Here is a 23,905-nt window from a genome sequence, read left to right as displayed (position 1 = left end):
TGCCTGTAGTTTTAAAAACGCATGCGCTTTTGCCTGCGTTTTTTGTGCGTTTGCGTTTTTCTTGTAATTGCTGATTGGCTAAAGAATCCTTTGTTTTTTATCTAGTTTACATTTCAACAGGAATCAGGGCATTGCAGAGTCTTCTGGGATACTGACTTCTGAAAAACGCAGGCAAAAACGCAAGCGCATGTGTTTTTAATGCGTTTTTCATGCGCTGCGCTTAAAAAAGCGCAGCAGGCACTGCGTTTGCGTTTTCTTAAAAACGCATCACACCAGTGTGTACAAGTCATCACGATTTTCATTCTTTTTCAAAAGACCTTGCGTTTTTAAAAACGCATGCGTTTTTAAAAACGCAACGCAAGCGCAGCAGTGTGTACAGGCCCTTAGATGTGCAAATCTGTATACTAATAGTACACAGAAGAGCTCTCTCTAGTTGGCATAGAAGCACATCTAAAGGGATGCCTGGGATGCATCGGCCCTAGACCTTAATATATGTACTACACGATACATACATAGACATATGACTATAGTAGGGACTAGATTGTGAGCTCCTCTGAGGGACAGTTAGTGACTAGACTATATACTCTGTACAGTGCTGCGGAAGATGTCAGCGCTATAGAAATACTAAATAATAATAATAATCTATCCCCCTTCTGCTAAAAATGACTTTTTTAGATATCCCAAAGTTTTATTTAAATCTAGTTTCTGCTGTTTCATTGTCTCTGTTCAATGACGCCTTCACTGTATGTTAGAGCTCAAATCTATGAATTATTCTCCTTTTTAACTCTTTCCTGCTCCAGGAAGCAATTTACTGATAGTAAAGCATTTTAAGGCTGTAATTACTTATCAGTGAGGGTTATGCTATAGTCCAACCCAGTCTGACCCGGTCCCGACCTGGACAGAAACTGTCACTTGCATACCTGATGTTTAACTCTTTCAGGCAGAGAAAGAAAAAAAAGGAACACAGCCTAGTTATTTGTGTGCCATGCACTGTACATACACACATCTATCTCATCATGTCACATGGTCACCTTGGTTGTCCTTTAACTATTGAAGCTCACGTCCGGGCGGCTGCTCTGCTGCTGTGCCCACGCTTCGGCGCGCCCCGTGCCCCCGTGGTGTCCCCCGGTAGCCCTGGGATCAGTTTACGGGAACATGGTTCCCGATTACCGATCCGTGTCCCCAGCAGAAAAACCGAAGCGCTCTTACAAGAGGCTTCATTCTTTCTGCCCGGAAAAATGTCCGCATCCCCCTTGTGCTTCCGGTTAGCGAGAAGCACAAGGAGAGAAAAAACATTTCAAGGTGGCCAAATAGTAAAACTACATCTACATATTTTTTACATTACAATTTACACATATAATAACATTAAAAATTAACTGTTTATTTCCCACACCAAAATATTACCCAAATAAAATGTTTAATGTAAAAAAAAAAAAAAGACATAAATTGTTACTTAAGGGTCTGAACTTTTTAAATATGCATTTGAAGGGAGTATACTACGAACATTTTAAATTATAAGCTTATAAATAGTGATGGACACAAAACGGAAAACGTGCACCTTTATTTCCAAATAAAATATTGGTGCCATACATTGTGATAGGGACAAAATTTAAATGGTGTCATAACCGAGACAAACGGGCAAATAAAATACATAGGTTTTAATTATGCGTGGATTATTTTGAAGCTATAATGGCCGAAAACTGAGAAATCATGAATTGTTTCCATTTTTTTCTTATTAATCCTGTTAAAATGCATTAATAAAAAAATAATTCTTAGCAAAATGTACCACCCAAAAAAAGCCTAATTAGTGGCGGAAAAAACAAGATATAGATCAATAAATTGTGTTAAGTAGTGATAAAGTTATTAGCGAATGAATGGGAGGTGAAAATTGCTCTGATGCATAAGGTGAAAAATCCCCGCAGGCTGAAATGGTTAAAGTGTACCTGAGATCAAAGGAAGAAGAAATTCATACATACGTGGGGCTTCCTCCAGCCCCCTTCAGGCTGATCAGTCCCCCACTTATGTTGGGGCAGTCCGGCCGAGCGCTCTCCTGCGGCCTGGATTGTTCTGCGCATGCGCACTACGCCCCGAATGACACGTTTACCGGGAGCTATAGCGGAGGATCCAGGCAACGTGGGAAGGCAAGATCAGCCTGAACTGGGATGGAGGAAGCCCCAGGTATGTAGAAATGTCTCCTTTCCTTTTATGTCAGGTTTCCTTTAATGCCTAAGCTAAGAATATAATTAAAGGTATTCAGCTTCATGAGAGCAAGAAATGACTCCCATGATGCATTGAGTGAGGCCAATGCATGAGTATGCACAATCATGCCTCGAAAAAGCCAGGCTTATTTCCAGAATGACTGGTTTCTAAAACAAATGTAACCTATTAATTTTACAGAACTATATAAGTCAACTTGCAGGCAGATGAGTCAGGCTTTTTAAAGCCCTCATCAGGTTGTGTTGTACGATTTGCAAGGCAGAGGTGTTACAGAGTACCCAGTTAAATTATTGAGAACCAAAATTACAAATCTTTTTTTTTTTTTTTTTTTTTTTTCTTTTGAAGTACAGCTTTACCTTCCTAAAGCACAAGATATCCGCAAGTATTCAACTCAGCGTGATCAAGGAGGTACCCCCATATAAGGCATTATTTCATTACAGATGCTGAATATGCAAATTATTTAAAGGAAACTGGAGACCGTAAAAAAAAAAAATGCATACTTACCTGGGGCTTCCACCAGCCCCCTTCATGCTGATCGCTCCCTTGCCGCCTTAATCCTCCGCTAGGCGGCCTGGTAATTCCTCTTGTCGGGGGCAGGGGGTGGGGAGCAGCGCATGGAGTTCGCCGCGTACCTGACCACAGTAGTTGCGATGGGGTAGCACACACTGCTGGACTGCGCCTGCGCGGACTGGCGGATTTACCGGCCTGTGAGGACGGCAAGAGACCGATCAGTACGAAGGGGGCTGGTGGAAGCCCCAGGTATGTATACATATATATATATATATATATATATATATATTTTCATAGTCTCAGGTACACTCAAGGTGCGTACACACATGCGACTATAGTCGTTTGAAACGATTGTTCTTTGATCGTTTAAAAAAAAGCAGCCAATGGCCATTAAGTCTAACGACGGTCGAGCTAGATCGTTAAAAACTAACGATCTAGCTTGGCAGATTTTTTCCAACGACGATCGTTTGCAGAAGTATACATCGTTGGAAACGGTCGTTCGTACTAGGCTTGACATGCGCATTTCACTATTTCTCCATGAAACGTTTCATTTTTATGCGCAAGCACAATAGTTGCTTTATGTGATGTAACGTTTGTTCTAACGATCAGATCGTTGCACACTTTTAAAAACTAACTTTACTTAGGTCGTTCTTTCGTCAATTAAAAGTTTGTTTGTCGTTCACAACGAACGATCGTTGTCACTGCAGAGTACTGAAAGCGCTCTCTATCAGAGTCTATATGGTCCAAGCGTTACAAATAGTCCTTATCTTCCTTTCTTTACATATAATCCTCTCACCAGATGTTGTTGCTGATTGTATTATAGATCAGCAATGACAGCATTGGTTAGTATCTCAATCTTCACCAGACTCCGAATTCACCAAGGCATGGATTACCTCAAAGAAGCCAGTGCGCTATGATTGTTTGACCACTCCTATGGATATATGTGCGTTGTCCTCACTCCTCTGCGATGTATCCGGGTTGCTGTGAACTCGAATCAATAAAACAACATAGCGTAATCCAGAACACAACACATGGATCCACTCCTACACCTCAGTGCAAAACAACAAATTACCAGTGCTCCCAGGCATGTGTCTAGTAACAGATTGCGCTCACCGCAAATAGTGGCTGACCTCAAGATGACCAGCAATCACGTTTATGTAGTGTTTGGTAATCTTCTATGAGCGTTGCCATAAGCACATTCCCGTATCCTCCTTAAACTCAAACAAACAGTTGCATAGCATAATACTGTTTTATTTGTATAAAAGTTTTAAAAGGTTGCACTCACAAAGATAAAATTGATATGCGCATATCTCAGATAAAATCCCAGGCTCACCGCCGCTGCAGCTTGTACATGCGTCTAACCCGTCTGCCGGAAGCCACGCCCTACCGGTTTCGTCACGTATGACTCATCAGGGGCTTGTCCAAGCACGGCAGGCCAGACGCTAAAGAACCCTCCTCATGCAAATTACTGCTTGTGACGGCGTTATGTATTGACTACTTATGCGGCTGCGTAGCAAGTCGTCATGTAGTCTACATGCTAGCTGTATACTTTCCTATGTACAAACGATCTATTATCAAAATGCCTAACCCCCTAACATCCTACAGTAATATCATAACAGTTTATATTTATGTGAACCCTTCTTATTTGAACCCTCCATCCAGGTACAAAATTCACATACAACTAATACACATTATTCCCTATATAATACTTTGCATTCCCATCACATAGTGTACAATGTGGAAACAACCATATAAAAATTGCCTATAAATTGCAAGTCTTAAATACCGTGGTTATCAATTCCACACCGGTGTGTGGTTACAAATAAATGTGCACCCCCTAGTGGTTGTTGCCCAGCAGGACGACATTTGTGCAAAAAAAGCATCCCAAGTGGGATATTGCCTGAGCCCATTTGAATACTCTAGCTACTGCCAATTGGTATTGCAGCTAGGATCGATTGTGTGCGTGCGCCCCAACCAAATTATTGTTAATCATTGATTACCCTGATGATGATTAACAATAATTTGGTTGGGGAGCACGCACACAATCGATCCTAGCTGAGCGATCGTTGTCGCATGTGTGTACGTAGCTTAACTCTTTACAAAAAAATCCTAGCGGTTCTGGTGCTAAATGACTGCATTGAAGGCTGCTATCTTGATGGATCAGACCATTGGGGTAATTACGGCAGACCAAAATAGGGGGCGCTGGCATTTGAGAATATTTGCTTATTTAATAGTCAGCTTGAAAATGGACCAATGGAATAAAGCCAATGTGGGATTTGATTGGTACATTAAGGTGCATAAATATACATAAAATGTGCACAAAATCTCGATAAACTGAATTATTGGCATCCTACAGACTATTCCTACTGCTGCAATTTGGATGATCAGTGAGATGCAAATGATTCAATTGATCCAGGATTTTTCAAATTCTCTATACAAATGTATGTAGCTTGAAAATGGACCAGTCGAATTCCACTTAGACAGAATTTGATTGGTTCATTTTCAAGCTGCATAAATTTGCATAATCCTGCATTGACCACTACTACTGCTGAATAAAGACAGTCAATGCGAGGGAAAACAATCCAGTTTACATGCAAATGTAATGCAAATTACATGGAGTTTGGCATTTTGCAGTCAGGTGCACTTCCTGTCAAATTTTGATAGGTCCATTTCCGAGCTGCATACTAGTTGCATTCAGTCTCTATATAAGCTGTAATTGTATTTTGTTGGCCATCTCTACTGCTCTAGAGGAAAGGGAGTGGAACACACTTTGAGGGCTGGAACCCACTAGAGCGATTTTTTTTTTGAGCGTTTAGGGCCCATTCACACTAGAAATCGCAAAACGCTGAGCGTTTTTCTGGCGTTTGTTCACTGTATAGAGAGCATTTGTCCAGCGATTAGCAATTTGCGTTTTCTAGTTCAATTGAAATACTTTATTGAATCTCTAATCGCTCCAGAATCGCTCAGAAAACGCTGCATGCAGCGCGTTTGCGATCCAGCAAAACGCTTAGAGGAGAACACTTCCAAGTACTTTCATTGTGCACACGTTTTTCAAATCGCTAGCGATTTTCAGCAATGCTGAAATCTCTTTGAAAACGCACAAGTGTGAATGGGCCCTCAGGGAGCGTGAGAAATCGCTAGCGATTTCCCTAAATGCTCTGCCAATGTGAATGGATGGTGCAAATTCCACAGAAGCGATTGCGATTAGCAAAATCGCAAACGCAGGACATGCAGCATTTTGTTAGCGTTTGCGCTTCAATGTAAAGTATAAAAACGCTGGCGTTATCGCTCATCAAAACTTGCATGGAGCGATTTTGCTAGCGTTTTGAAGTTACTGCACACTGTAACAATTAAAATTAATAAAAAGGACCAAGCAGACTTTAAATCGCTAATCGCTACACAACCGCTGGCAAATTGATACTTTTTAAAATCGCTCTCTAAAACGCTCAGGAAATCGCTTACAAACTGCACATACAAAACGCAATTGCGATTAGCGATAGCGTTTTGTAGTGGGTTCCAGGCCTCAATTATGATTGGCCAATCACTGTCCAATTTTTTTTTCCACTAGCAATCACTATTGCTAAAAGCTAGCGATTGCACCTTGTCACTAAGTTTTTCACACGATCACGATTTTGCATTCGCAATGCACTTGCATTGCAAAATCCCGAACGCGATCGCGCTATTGTAAAAATTTAATTGTGGTAGTGGAAAATAACTACCGAGATTCCTCTGTTAAAGTGGCAACCCTAGCGATTCAAAAATGGTTAGCTTTTTGTGATTCAGCATCGCAATCGCTGCTAGGGGAAATGGGCTCTTACAGTCAACCGATATTAAATACTATGAGTAGATTGTGTTGGTGAACCCTCATACTACACAAAGGTGGTAACAGTGAATGGCCACAGGGGTGTTCCAATAGCCATAGCAGCCACAGCAACTGCTATGGGGCCCTGCAGCAGAGGGGGCCCAGCTTGTACTTGATGTGTTAAAGCGGGATTGTCACCATAAAAATCAAATTGCAACTGCAACTGGTCTGAGTGTATTAAGTGATAAAGATGCTAATCCTGCATTCAAAACGTTCAAAACTTTTTCTGCTGTTATGGTTTGGAGTTATCACATACTTAAGGAGAACTGGCCCTTTATTAGTCAGTGCCAAGCAGTTGCATGCTGGGGGTTCTTTTTTTATCTAAAATATATTCCTCCTCTTCCCTTTTTTTCCCTGCATAGCTGAAACATGATCCTCTGCTCACTTGTGTTTACAAGCAAAGCTGAGGTGTCTCAGCGATTGGAAGAGAAAAGAAAAATAATTGGCATCAGTATTTAGCCTCAAACTGTGGGCAAAATATGTGGTTCCCACCAGGAACAGAATTCTCTTCATATTACTATATAAAATTCACTGAAATCAAAACGTGGACAGTACAATACATGTGTTATGTAAGTAGATCAAGTATTTATCTACTTATATATGTGTTTTTTCCCCTGGCATAGTATGGCTGATCCTACTGCTTTTCCCTGGCATAGTATGGCTAATCCTCCTGCTTTTCCCTGGCATAATATGGCTAATCCTCCTGCTTTCCCCTGGGATAGTATGGCTAATCCTCCTGCTTTCCCCTGGAATTGCTCAGAAGTACCTAGTTCTGAGAGCTCCTTGAAAATTTTGCTATGGGGCCCCATAATTCCTGGCTACGCCACTGATTGGCCAATCATAATTGAAAGTGTGTACTAGCCTGGTACACACTTTCAATTATTATTGTCCAATCAACTACCAATTTATTTTAACACTTCCATGTAGTATGAGGGTTTTTACCTACACAATGTACTCATAGTATTTCATATCTGTTGCCATGATACTACACAGAGGTGGTAAAATTGGTCTGTGATTTGCCATTCATAATTGAAAGTGTGTACCAGGATTTAGGATGCGTGCAGACATCCAATTTTGATTGGCCAATTTTTCCACTTTCATGTAGTACGAGAGCTCGTACTGTTAGCCCTCATGCTACATGGTACAATTGGTCAGTGATTGGCCAGTCAAAATTGGGTGTCTGTATGCACCTTTAGGCTGCTTTCACAGTGAGACGTTACAGGCGCACGTTAGAGCAGCCTGTAACGCAGCCCACCGCATAGCAATGAAAAATCAATGGGCTGTTCACAGTGCCTACGTTGCGTTACATTGTAACGCAGCACGTCCGTTGAGAGTGCTGCATGCTGTGCGTTATGCTGTGCGCACATGCTCAGTAGTGTTGGGGAGGAGTGGAGAGCGGCCAGGCACATGGCTAATTAATATTCACTGCACGGTGTGACGTGCAGTGTTTACTTCCTGGAGCGGCCACTCTGTGCGGCGATTGGCCAGGCGGGACCACGTGATGCCGCATGCGTCCAAGAGTACGCATCACGGACGCCAGAGTGAGCTGCACAACGCGGCTCACTCTGACGTCCTCATCAGAGAGCACCAGGCGTTGCGTTAGGGGCACGTTATGTGCCCTATAATGTCCCCAACTGCAACGTCCTGGCGTTTAAGTAGACTTAAGTCTGGTTCACACTCTCAATTATGATTAGCCAATTACTAGCCAATGTTACCACCTCCATGTACTACGAGGGTCAACAGATATTGAATACTATTAGCAGATTATAGGTAAACCCTCATACGTCATAGGGGTGGTAAAATTGGTCAGTTAATAGTCAATCCTAATTAAAAATGTGTGTACCTGGCTTTCAGCCTAGAACATACCTTTAATTTTGATTGGCCAATGACTGGCCAATTTTACCTCCATATAATATGAGGGTTAACAGATTTTAAGGACTATGCACAGATTGTGTAGGTAAGCTGCCAAACTACATGAAGGTGGTAAAAATGGTCAGTAATTGGACAATAAAACTTGAAGGTGTGTGCAAAGCTTAATGCTGCATACACACTTGAGATAAAAGTCTTTGGAAAAGGCAAGATCACAGACCAATTATACCCCATTCCATGTAGTATGAGAGCCATACTCTTCACAGTCTATTCTATGGAGCTGCACTCCCCATCAGATAAAATCTTTGCAAGATGCTGCACACAAAGATGCTGTAGACATTCAAAAGATCATTATCTGCAAAAGATCTCTTCCTGCAATAGATCCATTCCTGCAAAATGCATTCATAGTCTATGAGATCTGCAGATCATCATACACACCTTGTTTAACAGGCAATCATCTGCAGATCAGATCCACCAGGATGGATTTTCAGATCTGCAGATTATTGCCAGATATGCAGATGAAGTCTGGTAAACAAGGTGTGTATGAGGATCTGCAGATCTCATAGACTGTGAATGCATTTTGCAGGAATGAATCTATTGCAGGAAGAGATCTTTTGCAGATAATGATCTTTTGAATGTGTGCGGGCATCTGTGTGTGCAGCATCTTGCAAAGATTTTATCTGATGGGGAGTGCAGCTCCATAGAATAGACTGTGTAGAGTATGGCTCTCATACTACATGGAATGGGGTATAATTGGTCTGTGATCTTGCCTTTTCCAAACACTTTTATCTCAAGTGTGTATGCAGCATAAGGGTGCATACACAGTGCTCTTCAATTTATTTATTAATGACCTAGAAGATGCAGTAGTGAGCAATGTTGCTATTTTTGCAGATGATACAAAATTGTGCAGAATCATCAACTCTCAGGAAGATAGTGTCATATTGCAACAGGATCTGGATAGGATGGCTATATGGGCACATACATGGCAGATGAAATTCAATGTTGACAAATGTAAAGTCATGCATTTTGGTCGTACCAATGGTCTAGCACCATACAAAATAAATGGGATACAGTTGGGGACATCAAACTTGGAGAAGGACTTAGGAGTACTCATCGACAACAAGTTAAATAATCATACTCAATGCCAAGCAGCTGCAGCTAAGGCTAATAAAATTTTGGGATGTATTTAAAGGGAAATAAACTGGAGATGCTAGCATAATATTGCCCCTGTTTAACTCTCTAGTAAGGCCACATCTTCTGGAATATGGAATTCAGTTCTGGGCACCACATTACAGGAAAGATATTGCAGTTTTAGAGCAGGTGCAGATACGAGCAACACAATTGATACGTGGGATGGAAGGTCTCACTTACCAAGAAAGGTTAGATAAACCGGGTTTAATAAGGGCTCATTCACACTATGTGTTACGCTGTCAGTTTTGACACAACGCACGTTGTGCACGATGCATATGGCAACATTAAAGTCCATAGACTTTCATGTTACCATTCACACTATAGGTGTGTGTTCCCATGCGTTACGATGTAACGCATCTGGGGACATTTTATCGCACGACGCACAAGCTACTAGATGAGTACAGCTGCCGTCTGTGCTTAGCGCATTCCGACGTGCATTCCGTGCGATGGCAATACATGCACGAAATCGTGTTTGTGCATGCGTTGTGTAGTGTGAATGAGCTTTTAGTCTAGAGAAAAGACGCCTTAGAGGGGAGCAAATTTAACATGTATAAATACATCATAGGGCAATATAAAAGCTTGGCGGATGAGCTTTTTGTCCCTAGGCCTTCTCAAAGGACTGGAGGACATGATCTGCGCATGGAGGAAAAACATTTTAGCCATTTATTTAGGAAAAGGTTCTTTACAGTAAGAGTGATTAAGATGTGGAATGCATTGCCACAGGAAGTCATTATCGCAAATTCTATACCTGCATTTAAAGGGGGCTTAGATGCTTTCCTTGCTTTGAAAGACATCCATGGCTACAATTACTAGGTAATGCCTAATGATGTTGATCCAGGGATTTTATCTGATTGCCATCTGGAGTCGGGAAGACATTTTTTCCCTTTTGGGGCTAACTGGACCATGCCTTGTAAGGGTTTTTCGCCTTCCTTGGATCAACAGGGGTATGTGAGGGAGCAGGCTGGTATACTTTGTTCTCTGGTTGAACTCGATGAACGTATGTCTTTTTTAAACCCAAATAACTATGTAACATCCAATTTCGATTGGATGTGTGTATGCCGTTATTTAGTATGAAGCTCTTCAGGATCCCAGCTGCATGCTTTTCTTCGCCACAGTCTTCCGATGTACACGCGCTGTCGCTGCCATCCTCCATGGTTACAGTGTCCAACTCGGCATTTCCTGGTTACAGTTCCTCTACTGTCTGACCTGCAGCACTGTACGCCTCACGTCATGCGTGACCAAAGTGCGGTGCAGGTCACACTGTGACTGTGGCGAAGAGTAACGTGGCGGCTGGGATCCTGAAGAGCTTCATTCTGAATGACTGCTTCCTCAGATGACTGGAGAGCGATGGAAAAGGAGAGGAGCGCGGTGGTAGGGTCCGGTAAGTATTTTCTGGGGGCCACAATACCATATCTGAGACCGTATCTTCCCAGTTTTTGGGAAGTGCGTCTTATATCCTGAAAAATATGGTACTTACACAATCTACTCATAGTATTCTGAATCTGTTGGCGCTCATATTACATGTAGGTGGTAGAGTTGACCAGTCATTTGCCAATCTAAATTGGATGTGTGTACCAGTCTTAAAGGGATACTGTAGGGGGGTCGGGGGAAAATGAGCTGAACTTACCCGGGGCTTCTAATGGTCCCCGCAGACATCCTGTGCCCGCGCAGCCGCTCACCGATGCTCCTGCCCCGCCTCCGGTTCACTTCTGGAATTTCTGACTTTAAAGTCAGAAAACCACTGCGCCTGCCTTGCCGTGTCCTCGATCCCGCTGATGTCATCAAGAGCGCACAGCGCAGGCCCAGTATGGTCTGTGTCTGCGCATTACACTCCTGGTGACATCAGCAGGAGCGAGGACACGGCAACGCAGGCGCAGTGGTTTTCTGACTTTAAAGTCAGAAATTCCAGAAGTGAACCGGAGCATTGGGGAGTGCCTGCGCCAACACAGGATGTCTGCGGGGGACCAATAGAAGCCCCGGGTAAGTTCAGCTCATTTTCCCCCGACCCCCCCCTACAGTATCCCTTTAATTAATTCAGGCAATGAAAGTTCACTGTCTGTCTGTAGCTGAAAACACAAATATCGACATTTAGCAGCTTTGCATCGTTTCATTATGATAAATGCTCCAAACATTTTTCTGCTCCAGATTATTAAAAGTAGATCATCTCTGTGAGATCCATATTGGCTGAGCGCGGAGATTACTGTGCACTTGGGAGCTGCTTGTTTTACCAACACGTTGCTGGGGCCCAGTGATTCATACGGTGTATTTAATTATTTGTGGTTTGTTATTTCTTCCTGTTTTGATCAACATGTTGTACTTGTATAATATGTGGGAGGCATAAAAGGCTGAATCTGTCTCCTGAGCACAGAACTGTGCCAGAGCGTGCTTTATTGTACTCTGGGTTTTTATGAGAATACATATATTTAGCTGTAGTCATTTCTGGAGGATGACTGAGCAAATTGTGTTTTTCCATAGCATTGTTATTAAAGCTGTAAAGAAATAGCTGGGGGCACAGTGTCGCTTTTAGCGTGAGATGATTCAGACTCCTTTATTTTTCCTACAGCTTGGTACAGATCTCATTGCCCAATCTGACCTCTTGTGGCCGGATTGGGCTCAGCCTGTATGTCTGTATGAGCATTGCCTGGCTGGTGGGACCAACCTTTCCCAAGGGCTCTAATTATGTCAGCCGATTGCTATTGTATGTATTGTAGTGGGAGCTCCTCTCTTCCCTTCTCCTTCCTCTTCTCATCCAATTGCCTTACTCCTCCAGTCACCACTGGTATCAGCAGGCACACCACTTAGTTACATAGCAGATTTATTTTCAGCTAAAGTCCATATTCCTGGGTTTCGGGATCACACAGGACCCCTTTCTCAAGGAAAAGACCATTATTAATCTAAGCAGTGTGCTGGCTGATACTACCGTCTATTGATTAAGTATATGCTAACAGCCACATAGCATCTGTACTACAATGGACAAATAAACCTAAGAGTGCAATAATCAAATATACTCTACTCCTTCACTTGCTTCACCTTAATTCATCTCTGCTTGCAACACTCCTATACTTGCCTTTTTTTTTCCCCTCGCCTGACTCCTCATCCATTCCACTTTTCCCCACCTCTCCCCTTTCCTTACCCCTATCCCAGCCCCTCTGCTCCGCTTTCCCTGCTCCTCCCTTCCACTTTTCACGCCCCTCCCCATTACCCACCCCTTTCCCTGCTCCTCCGCTCCACTTTCCCTGCTCCTCCGCTCCACTTTCCCTGTTCCTCCCTTCCACTTTTCCCACCACTCCCCTTCCCTCTCTCCTTCCCTGCCCCTCCCTCCTCTTTTCTCCTCTCCTCCTTCCATCTCCTCACCTCTGTGCTCCTCCTTCGCTCGCCTCTCACCGTCTCCTCATCTCCACTTTCCCCACTCCTCACTCACTTTTCTCCTCCCTCCCTTCCCTCTGTGTCCCTCTGCTTCACTCACCTCCCCCCACTCTGCTCCATTCCTCCACTCCCCTCTCCTCTTAGAAAGCACTCCCCAGGTGACAAGATATCATTTTGAGTTTTATAGTGTTGTTTTGTGTTATTACTGTGTAACCAGATTACTTTATGACCTGTCCTTTTTAATTTTTTTGCCATATAGGGGAATACATTTTTGCCCTGAAGGGTCTTCAGCATGCAACGTTCTGCAGTGCAGTATGTGAGAAGTTCTGTGATCTCTTCTGGGATGAGCACCTTCTGGAGAATCTGTACAAGATTATTAATGGAAAATCTCCCCCTCCAATAAGGTAGGTCTTAGACCTCGTTCACATCAGGGCCGTTTCTGTGCGCTTTTCACAGCACATTGCCCTGTGTGTTCTGTAAGGTATTGATTTCCCCATGTAATTAAATGTACCTGGTTCACATCTATGCACCATGCTGAGCTGCGTTGCAAAAATGTAGTGTTGCGTGCTTTTCTGTGCGCTGAGCTGTAAAGCGCACATCAATGCAAGTGAATAGGCATGCTTTTTAAGCGCATAGAAGCGCATGCCTTTTTTACCCCTAATTGCAAAAAAAAATACATTTTCATATGAAAACAAAGCTTTTTTGACAGCTGCTACAATAAGCAAAACAGGCTTAAAGCGCAACGCACTAAAGTGCGCACAAACGCATGCTTTTTTAACATGCGCTTTTACACATTTCTCAACGCACCCAATCTAAACGAGGCCTTATACTGTGTGCCAGTTAAAAAGCAGACTGAGGCAAATGTTAAAGAGGACGTCTGGGCGAATATAGGCGAGAGACCTAGTCATGCTTGCTACCGTGTGACTAACTGATGATAGGCCTCTGATGCCAGGAAGGAAGTAATGCTTAACCCCACCCCTGACAGCCTCTGTAATGTCATGTCTTTTCATAGGTCACTACTGCAGCCACTTTAGTATTGTCAACAGCCTATTCATTCTGCGTTAGAGTGACTAAAAGGGGATCCGGAATAAATGATTACAGGAGTGATATCTGCAGGGTCACAGATCAGTGGTGTCCTCAGACTCTGGCACCAGAGGCCTGCTATCTGCTAAAGGAAACCTGTCACTAGAACCAGGGGTACAGCTAAGGTTTTGGTGGCCCCAAGCATTCCATAAGTTGAGGCCCCCCATCCATTAAAGAAAATGGATAGCCATACCTCCAAAGAGAAAGATGGGCTGGCTAAAACATAATGTGGGTGGAGCCAAATACTAGCAGTTTCTTGTCTAAATTGCACCCAGGGCAAGGGCGTAAAATGCACCCCCAAATGTGGAAACAGGTATAGGTGCCAGCAGTATAGGCAGCCAGCAATAGGTTCTCCCCAGTATAGGTAGCCCATGTAATTGCCCCCAGTATTGGTTAGCTAGTATAGTTGCCCCCAGTATAGATTAGATAGGTAGGTACCCCTCAGTATAGGTTAGATAGGTAGTTGCCCCCAGTATAGATTAGATAGGTATATAAGTTCTGATGCTGTTAAAGAGGAACACCTTGCCTTTTCAGTGCTGCTGAGTAGATTTTTTTAGTCTGGAGGTAAAATTACATTTACCGTACTAATACAAAATCGCAATCCCATAACAAAGTTAATGAAAAATCGCAATCACAGGCATTAGTGATTTGTGAGATTGCGATTGCTAGTGGAAAAGGGCTCTAACTGAACAGCTACTGTAACAAAAACGCTTGGAAAACCGCTCTGATCTAGCATTTTTCAGAGCAGTTTTCCACTTTCCTATACTTAACATTAAGGCAGACTCGCCTCAGAAATCAGCAAGACTGCTGCAGGACCCGAGTTTGCTTTTGGGGAAAAATCAAACCGCTCTGGTGTGCACCATCCCATTGCAATACATTAGCCAAGCGGTTTTCAGCCCACAAGCGTTTTTAATAACGCTCAGAACCGCTCTTGGTGTGCACCAGCCCTAAAACATAAACAATGACATAATAACCTTTAGGGCTCTTTCACACTAAGACGTTGCGTTTGATGCGCTGTGAAGGTCGCACAACGTGCCCCTAACGCAGCGCATGTAGGTTATAAAATTGGACATTATTTTGTACTACGTTATGTGTCTCTTGGTGCGCCGTTTACGTCGCATACTGATGGAACGAAAACGGCGCTTGCGTTACATTAAAAAAAAAAACTTACTGAGCATGTGCAACACACATAACGCAGCAAATATATTGCTAAACGCACAGCATGCAGCACTTTCTAAATATTGGTACACGTTACACACAACGCAACGTGTGCACTGTGAATGTTGCACAGACTTAGTATTGCTGTGTGTTAGTCTGTATCGGAACATTTTCCAACGTGCGACTTTAACGTCCCACTGTGACAGAAGCCTTAGGCTAAGCTCACAGTGGTCCGTGTAGATTGGACATAGACTTTAATGCAAAGCCTGCATGCTGCTAGTTAGAATAACGCGATCAGTTACTCTGCAGTACTGAACAGGTAGTAGTGAACAGGCCCATAGAGTTGTATAGGCAGTGAGTTAAAGGATACTACAACCGAAGGGTTGTGGTAAAATTGATTGCCGCACTGTGTAGGGTGTGATGAGCGCATACCTGCATTTCCTCCCGCCCCCCTCCGTCTGCCGCCGTTCATACTCTATACACTCCGGTGTGCGGCGACTTGCTTGACCTCTGCACCGGACATACTGCGCAGTATGTCCTTCCCCCTTCGCTTCTGGCCGGCGCATAGTGCCAGGCTCAGAAGCACGCTGTCCCCTTTTTGCTGCGTGTGCGCTCCATTACAAGCATGTGACGCTCGGTGTAATGGAGCGCACACGCAGCAAAAAGGGGACAGCGTGCTTCTGAGCCTGGCACTATGCGCCGGCCAGAAGCGAAGGGGGAAGGACATACTGCGCACACAGGGCGCAGTATGTCCGGGGCAGAGGTCAAGCAAGTCGCCGCACACCGGAGTGTATAGAGTATGAACGGCGGCAGACGGAGGGGGGCGGGAGGAAATGCAGGTATGCGCTCATCGCCCCCTACACAGTGCGGCAATCAATTTTACCACAACCCTTCGGTTGTGGTATCCTTTAACATGCAGAATTATTCTGCAACACAAACTGAGCACTGAACTAGCCCATAAAGAAACATTTCTTTGTTACAAGCTTACAGAATTCCTGCAATAAATCTGCAGTGTCTACTTCCTGCTTTCATGGAAGCAGACATAGGGTTAACATCCTGTGTTTACAAATTTGCTGTTCTGCTGTGGCAGAGGATATTTCTGAGCTGACACAGCTGAGAAATCCAGTTAGGGTGCGGATTAGACACAGATGAGGGAGGAATAGACAGGCTAAACTGTCTGAATACATACAGGGTGCATTTCTCTGTTTTGCACTTTAATAATGGAGATCTGTGCTGAGCTCTCTTATTACCCTTTCACAGGAAAGCCGTGGTGGATCCTGCCCAGGACAGCAGTCCGGCACAACTTCTCAAAAAGCTTCAAAGGAAAGAGAGAAAGCACAGAAGACAGGAGAGGGCTTCTGCAGCCCAACAGAGCAACATCACCGAGGCTGATGGAGCCAGGAGCAGATCCTCCCAGGCTGCGTCAGAACAGCAGGCCAGACTCGAGCTGCGGCTCTCTCCTGTGGATGAGGAAGCTCCTCTGATGAACTGCTCCACAGGTAATGGGATATATAGCAGCTTTAGGTACTATACAAGGTACCTGTAGTCATAAAATTACCATCATCTGACCCAGTAGCGTCACTAGGGGGGGTGGTAGATGCAGACCGCACCAGGTGTCACCAGCAGAGGGGGTGACGCCAAGCTCCAGTATAAAGGAGAGCTATGTAACTAAAGACCTGACCTAGTGCCTGATGTCCTGCTCTTCTTCTTTCTGGCTGCTCAATGATGAGCTGATAACCAGGGCTGTGGAGTCGGTATAAAAATCTTCTGACTCCAACTCCACAGTTTATGAAACCACCGACTCCAGGTACCCAAAATTACTCCTCGACTCCGACACCTTAGTCTAATTTTTACAAAAGCTATAGATTTGGTTTAAAAATCACCCGACTCTGACCCCTCACTTTATTAAAACCACCGACTCTGACTCCAGGTACCTAAAATTGTTTTGACTCTGACTCCACATCCCTGCTGATAACTGAGTACAGAGGCCAGCAGTACCACATGATGATCACCTCAACATCCCCATATTCACCCCTTAGCAAAGGTGTCATATTCACCCCCCATTTCCTCCCCTTAGCATGGTACCCCCTCCCTCACCCCCCCCACAGCAGACATGAGTAGACATCCTTAACTCCAGCGTGTGGCCAGCATAACAATCATTAATCCCTCTTCCCACCTCCCACAGTATATCACGTGTGAACCCTTCCAGCCAACAATATCAAGTGTGTCCAGTGCTGTACCCCCCCCCCCCTCCCCCACAGCGAGCATGCCCAGAACCCACCCATAGCAATGTGTGGCCCGTATAATGATCCTTAATCCTAACTCCTCTCCCCTTATTGCAAAGAGGTCCAGTGTTACCCCTTCCAAACCCCATTCTCAACAATTGTCACCAACAAGTAACACTACTACAAAAATATATTATTGGTTTTGTTTAGCCTGATGAGGTTGGGAGGTTCATGGGTTAAGAGAGGGGTGAAACTATGATTTTCTGCACCGGGTGACACCAACCCTAGTGACGCCTCCGATCTGACCTGGTGATGGGGAAAAAATTATCCTAAGAAAAGTCCATCTATCTATCTATGGTCCTATTTGGCAGTCTAGTATACCACAGATTTGACAGCAGTATTGAAAAATATTATAAATAGGACATTGTCCCTTTCCCTCTTCAATACAGAACTTTTAAGAATTCCAGTACCACATCCACTTATATGTATTGTATATTATCCATTACCAATAAAGCTGACATGCTGTGTTAAAAAAAAGAAAAGAATCAAGCCCCTGGTGTGAAACAGCCCTTGCTGATTTAAACCGTTCCCATAACTCTATAAAATACTACAGTGTTCTCCCCAGGCTCTTTTAGCCGGGTGCTCCACCCAGCTAGTTTTGGTGACCACCCGGCTGTCATCGGCTCACCACCTGCTCTGCTGTAAGCAGAGTTGTGCAGAGAAGGGCCAGCCCTGCATTCTCTCATCTCGCCCCACCCGGCTACTTTTTCATGCCACCCGGCTGGAAAAAATTTCTGGGAAGAACACTGTACTATTATAGTTACTATAACTGTATAACAGCAAAGTCCTTGTTAAGCTGGCCACTAACGGTCCAATTTCTAGCGAAAAATCGTTCGAGCGATCAGAAATTCTGATCGGACGAAAAATCGTTCACTACACCATCAACTAACCAATCATTGCTTCCTATCTATCACGACCACCAAGAAAATCCAAATTTTCGTTCGACGAAAATTCATTCGGGTGACATTTTTTTCACTCGTTCATAATCGATTGTGTCCACCAATGGAGATTATTTACAGCCAATCCGATCAGAATTTCTGATCGCTCTAACGATTTTTCGCTAGAAATTGGACCGTTAGTGGCCAGCTATATCTAGAACTCTGACAACCGGAAGTCTCAACTAACCAGCATGCCTGAGGGTGGTAACAGGGTTAGGGGTTTTGGCAGATTGCAGGGTATGTTGTCCTTCTACACATCATGCAACTCCCCCTTTGTCTCCCATCATTAAAGGGAACCTAAACTGAGAAAGATATGGATTTTTCCTTTTAAAATAATACCAGCTGCCTGACTCTCCTGCTGATCCTGTGTCTCTAATACGTTCAGCCACAGCCCCTCAACAAGCATGCAGATCAGGTGCTCTGACTGAAGTCAGACTGGATTAGCTACATGCTTGTGTCAGGTGTGTGATTCAGCCACTACTGCAGCCACAGAGATCAGCAGGACTGCCAGGCAACTGGTATTGTTTAAAAGGAAACATCCATATCCCTCTCAGTTAAGGTTTCCTGTAATGGCTCGATGCGCATCACATGACTCGCCGGGATCCCTACACAGAGGATGCCAGAAAGCCGCTGGGAGCTACAAGAAGTGTAGCAGGCGGCGCCTTGGGTCGGTAAGCAGTTTCTGCTGTACAGGGGGGAGGTTTGTGCTTTTTCGGGTGGTTGCTCAACCGGCAAGCACACATATCCGGCATCAGGTAATCCCCACCAGTGCTGGATACTGGGGACTAGTGTTGCTTTTACCGAGTAGCTACATACTCATTGCTACTCAGAATTGAAATTTAAATGAGACAGCTGTCACCGCGGGAAAGGGGGGCTAACTTACCCATGCGGGTGACTGATCCGATGCATCCCACGTCGCGTTCATGTCACTCCCACACATACTCCTTCAATGTGGAAGGAGGAAGCATGGGAATGACTTGGATCGTGACATGAGACGCGAAGTGGGACGCACTGCTGCATGAGTAAGCTAACCCCCCCCCCCCCTCACCCGCGGTCACAGCTGTCTCGTTGAAATGTTGATTCCGAGTAGCTACGACAGCTTAGCTACTTGGTTAACTAGGACTTTGCAGTATCTACTATATTGGGCTCTTTTCGCAAAGCATTACCGCATTCGGTAATGCTGAAAACAGCTGATTTTAACGATCACCTTCCCAAATTACAATTAACTAAACTGATTACCGCATAGAAAATTAATATCAACGACTAGTGAGGTAAATTACCGACTTGTGCGGTAATTACCTCAAGAAATGTCAAATTGTACATTACCGAACTTCTGCCTTATGCGGAAAAACTTTAGTGAATTTGGAAAAATAAGTGTAAAATACTGAACAAAATGATTTTACCAAACTGCCCTTGGTGAATAGAGCCTACTGTGTTGTTTAAACCTTGTGTGAAATAAGAAACTTCTCTGTTTTGAAGTGCTCTAGATCAGGGGTCTCAAACTCAATTTACCCGGGGGCCGCAGGAGGCAAAGTCAGGATGAGGCTGGGCCGCATAAGGGATTTCACGTGTCCCCGCCGCAAAACGAGGGCTGCAGAGCCCCAAAATCGCCCCGGGGGGCAATCCGCCGGCATTTCCTGGAAGGGGCAGAGCTTTCAGCTCTGCCCCTCCTGACGTCAATCGCGGAGGATCGCCGCCTCTGCCCGCCCCTCTCACTCTTCCTTCACAGAGAGGGGCGGGGGAGAGGCGGCGATCCATTCGGCGATTGACGTCAGGAGGGGCAGAGCTACAGCTGGAAGCTCTGCCCCTCAGCGCAGTCGTGGATGTTTGCGCGGGGGATTTGGGGGTCTGCAGCCCTTGTTTAGCGGCGGGGATGCGGCGGATTACTTGGGAGCACTGAAGCGAACTATAAGGTAAAATGGGCAATTATAGTTCGCTTCCGTGTCTCTTTTGCCGGCAGGCAGGGCCGGTTTAACCAACAGATACCCTGAAACAAAAATCGGCATTAAGGGACCTTTTTTGCAGCTGGTATAGTCAGGGTGTGAAGCCCCAATCGGTCGGAGCTCCACATTCTGGCTACCCCAGCCTGCATGGGGGACAAGGGGTTAAAAAGTTTCAGGAGGGGGGACCCCACATAATTTAAAAAAAAAAAAATTCCCACACTCTAAACATAAAAAAAAAAAATTGGGAAAATAGGAAAAAATGCCAGGAATCTTCATACAGCCATATTGCGGCTGTATAGCGATCCCTGGCCAAAGCGCTGCGGCTGCGTATGGACCCCCTGGAAACCCTGTCAGGAAATGTATTGCTCTTTCTTTTGATACATGTAAAATTACACTACCGTTAGGCTTGCTACTAAAAGTGACATTTACCGCATTTAAAAGTATACTATTTTCCTTCGAAACTTTAAAATCGATTTTCTCAAAACCTCTAAGGTCTTTTTGAAAAATTGTTTTTTCCTCTTATTCCTAATGATCTCCTTAACATATCCTGCAAATTTAGGGTTTCTAGCATTTAAGGTGAATTTGCTAATAACCATTAAAGTCGGCGGGTTTTTAAATGTGTATTTTTTTCCTTTGCAACTTTAAAATCGATTTTCTCAAAAACTATAAGGCCGATTTGAAAAATGTTTTTCTCCTCTTGTAGCCACTGGGGGCCCCTACAAGCTCTGGGGCCCTGGGGCCACAAAATATTGCATCGAGGGCCGCAAATGGCCCGCGAGTTTGAGACCCCTGCTCTAGATATTTCCTCTGAATCATGAATAAATATGTAATTTAGTGGCATTTGTGCCTTTCAAGAAGACGCAGTGTGACATCTCGCCCACATGACCTTTTCCTTGTTCCCTGTGAAGGTTCGGAGGCGCAGGTGGCAGCCGTCTTAGAGAGTCGTACGTCGTTTGATGAGACGGATATGACTGATATTTCACCGCAGAAAGAAAAGGATGAGCGGCGGCAGAACATTTGCGTGGCGCAGGAGAACGAGGAGGACTTTGTGTACAGGGTGTTCTCAGACTATAACAGTCTGTGTGTCAGTCCCGATTTCACTGAAGAGGATGCCGGTGACCTGTCTCTAGTCAGTCAGCGTGAGAACATGTCCATCTGTCCCTCAGAGGTGTACAAGTGCGGCTCGGGGTGGACCAGTGCCTTCTACGGAGCAGAGCTGTTTGATCCCGATGTCCAGCACTATGTCAGTATACTCGGCAGACAGAAGGAGAAGTGTTCCAAGAGCATCGAGGCCAAGCGGCTGGCAAGTGTCTTTTTCTGAAACCCTATTGAGTAGTTATTTATCGTCATAATGCAGAGTTTTAACGTCTTTGGGACTGCAGTTGGTAGAATCTATGTTGCATCTGCGGCTCTATCCTCTGATGTGGCGTAGACAATATACATCAGCTTTCCGCAGTCCCTAAGCCGATCGCTGCTCGCTGTGGAAGTAGCTTCCTCCAATCAGTAAGGTGATCTGTATGAGCACACAAATGGAGTGTGATGTAAGACAAAAATGAAGGTCGGCACTAATGTAACTGGCTGTATTAAATCTTCATTGCGTGCATAAACAGGTCGGTAAGATGTAAATTGCATAGCATATAAAAGTAGGTGCACATACCGGTCCTGGTGAGCAGATGTGGGGCGGTAGGTGCAAGGCACACTGGTAGCTTGACTGCCTTTTCACGCGGATAGCGCTTCTACGCAGGCTAGTAGAAGCGCTATCAGCGTGAAATGGCCATCAGGCTACCAGTGTCTTGCACCTAACGCTCCACATCTGCCCACCAGGACTGATACATGCACCTCCTTTTATATGCTCTGCAATTCACGTCTTACCGACCTGTTGATGCATGCAATGAAGATTTAATAAATCACCAGTTACTGATCTCTGTGCCTTTGCTGAACTATGCAGTTCCAACAGGATTGTGGGAAGTCTTTTAATTAATGTATTTTTTCTTAGTACAGTAACAAGCTAATCTCAAAATGCAAATAACAAACTTCCCATTTTAGATAAGATGAGCACACAGGGTTTAAAAAAAAAAAAAGGGCAGAAGTGATGTCACTTTTGGCATCACAGAGAAACAGTAAAGATGGAAACCAGAAGAAATATTTTATTTCTTCATAATACATTTCTCTTACATCTGACAGTGAATGGTGAACATTAAAAACAGGATAGGTAAGCTAAATAAATAAATTTGTATTGGATGATTTAATTCCCACTTTAAAGGATGACTGAAGTATTTGGAGGCTGCCGTATTTATTTCCTTTTAAACAATCCCAGTTGTCTGGCAGACCTGCTGATCTATTTGGCTGCTGTAGTGTCTGAATAACATCAGAAACAAGCATGCAGCTAATCTTGTCAGATCTGACAATGTCAAACACCTGATCTGCTGCACGCTTGTTCAGGGTATATGGCTAAAAGTGGAGGATCAGCAGGATAGCCAGGCAACTGGTATTGCTTAAAAGGAAATACTGTAAATATGTCAGCCTCCATATACATCTGGCTTCAGTTGTCCTTTAAAAGATGCCCTTTAAAGGGAAGGTCCAAGCAAAAAAAAAAAAAATGAGTTTCACTTTCCTGGGGCTTCTACCAGCCCCATGTAGCCATCCTGTGCCCTCGTAGTCACTCACTGCTGCTCCAGTCCCCCGCTGGCAGCTTTCTGACCTCGGAGGTCAGGGCCACATTGCATACATTTTTACGCATTCCAGCTAGTGCAGAAACAAAAATGTACACGTTGCACCACTAACGCGTAAAAATGTATGTGTTAATGTTCCTGCACTAGCGGGAATGTGTAAAAATGTACGCAATTCGGCCATGACCTCTGAGGTCAGAAAGCTGCCAGCGGGGGCCTGGAGCAGCAGTGAGTGACTACGAGGTCACAGGATGGCTGCATGGGGCTGGTAGAAGCCCCAGGAAAGTGAAACTCATTTTTTTTTTTTGCTTGGACCTTCCCTTTAACAGACCACATCATTGGCCTTTTCCCCAATGCAATATCAAACTGCTATTCTTGATTTTGTGTTAATCCGCATGTGCTCCATACAGCTATATTGAAAGGTAGTACTGCTGTATATTTAGACCTGGGAAATTGATTTTATTCTGTCTTTTCTCAGGAACTGGAACAGCAGCTTATGATTGAAACCAAAAACTACAGGAAAACCATCAAGCTCTACCAGAATCTGATGCAGAAAGGGAAGAGGAGCAAAGGTAAGTGCACCGTATTTTTCGGAATATAAGACGCTCCGGCATATAAGACGCTGCACTCATTCCTACTGCCCTACCAACTAAGCTACACAGCAATATACTACACTACACTTAAACTAAATTACACTTAAGCCCATACACTTTGTCAATTTCCCGTCAATATACAGCAGACTCGATCACTGTGATCAAATCTGCGGTGAAATCGTTAACGCAAATGATGACCGACCAATTTCCATCCGAAATCG

General features: G+C 44.3%; 1 protein-coding gene across 1 annotated transcript in view; it reads left to right on the top strand.

Annotated features, from left to right (window-relative positions):
- The window catches only part of KNDC1 (kinase non-catalytic C-lobe domain containing 1), a 214,508-nt gene that overhangs the window by 122,598 nt on the left and 68,005 nt on the right, over positions 1–23,905 (top strand). Inside the window, exons 15-18 of the mRNA XM_068258601.1 lie at positions 13,275–13,419; positions 16,517–16,755; positions 21,331–21,725; positions 23,570–23,663. Of these exons, the coding sequence (XP_068114702.1) occupies positions 13,275–13,419; positions 16,517–16,755; positions 21,331–21,725; positions 23,570–23,663 (873 nt within the window). The remainder of the gene's footprint in view (positions 1–13,274; positions 13,420–16,516; positions 16,756–21,330; positions 21,726–23,569; positions 23,664–23,905) is intronic.

This window comes from Hyperolius riggenbachi, chromosome 10 (genome assembly GCF_040937935.1).
Source record: "Hyperolius riggenbachi isolate aHypRig1 chromosome 10, aHypRig1.pri, whole genome shotgun sequence".
In the NCBI taxonomy this organism is placed as follows: Eukaryota; Metazoa; Chordata; class Amphibia; order Anura; family Hyperoliidae; genus Hyperolius; species Hyperolius riggenbachi.
Note: the sequence above shows the minus strand (reverse complement) of the source record. Positions and strands in the feature narration are given on the sequence as shown.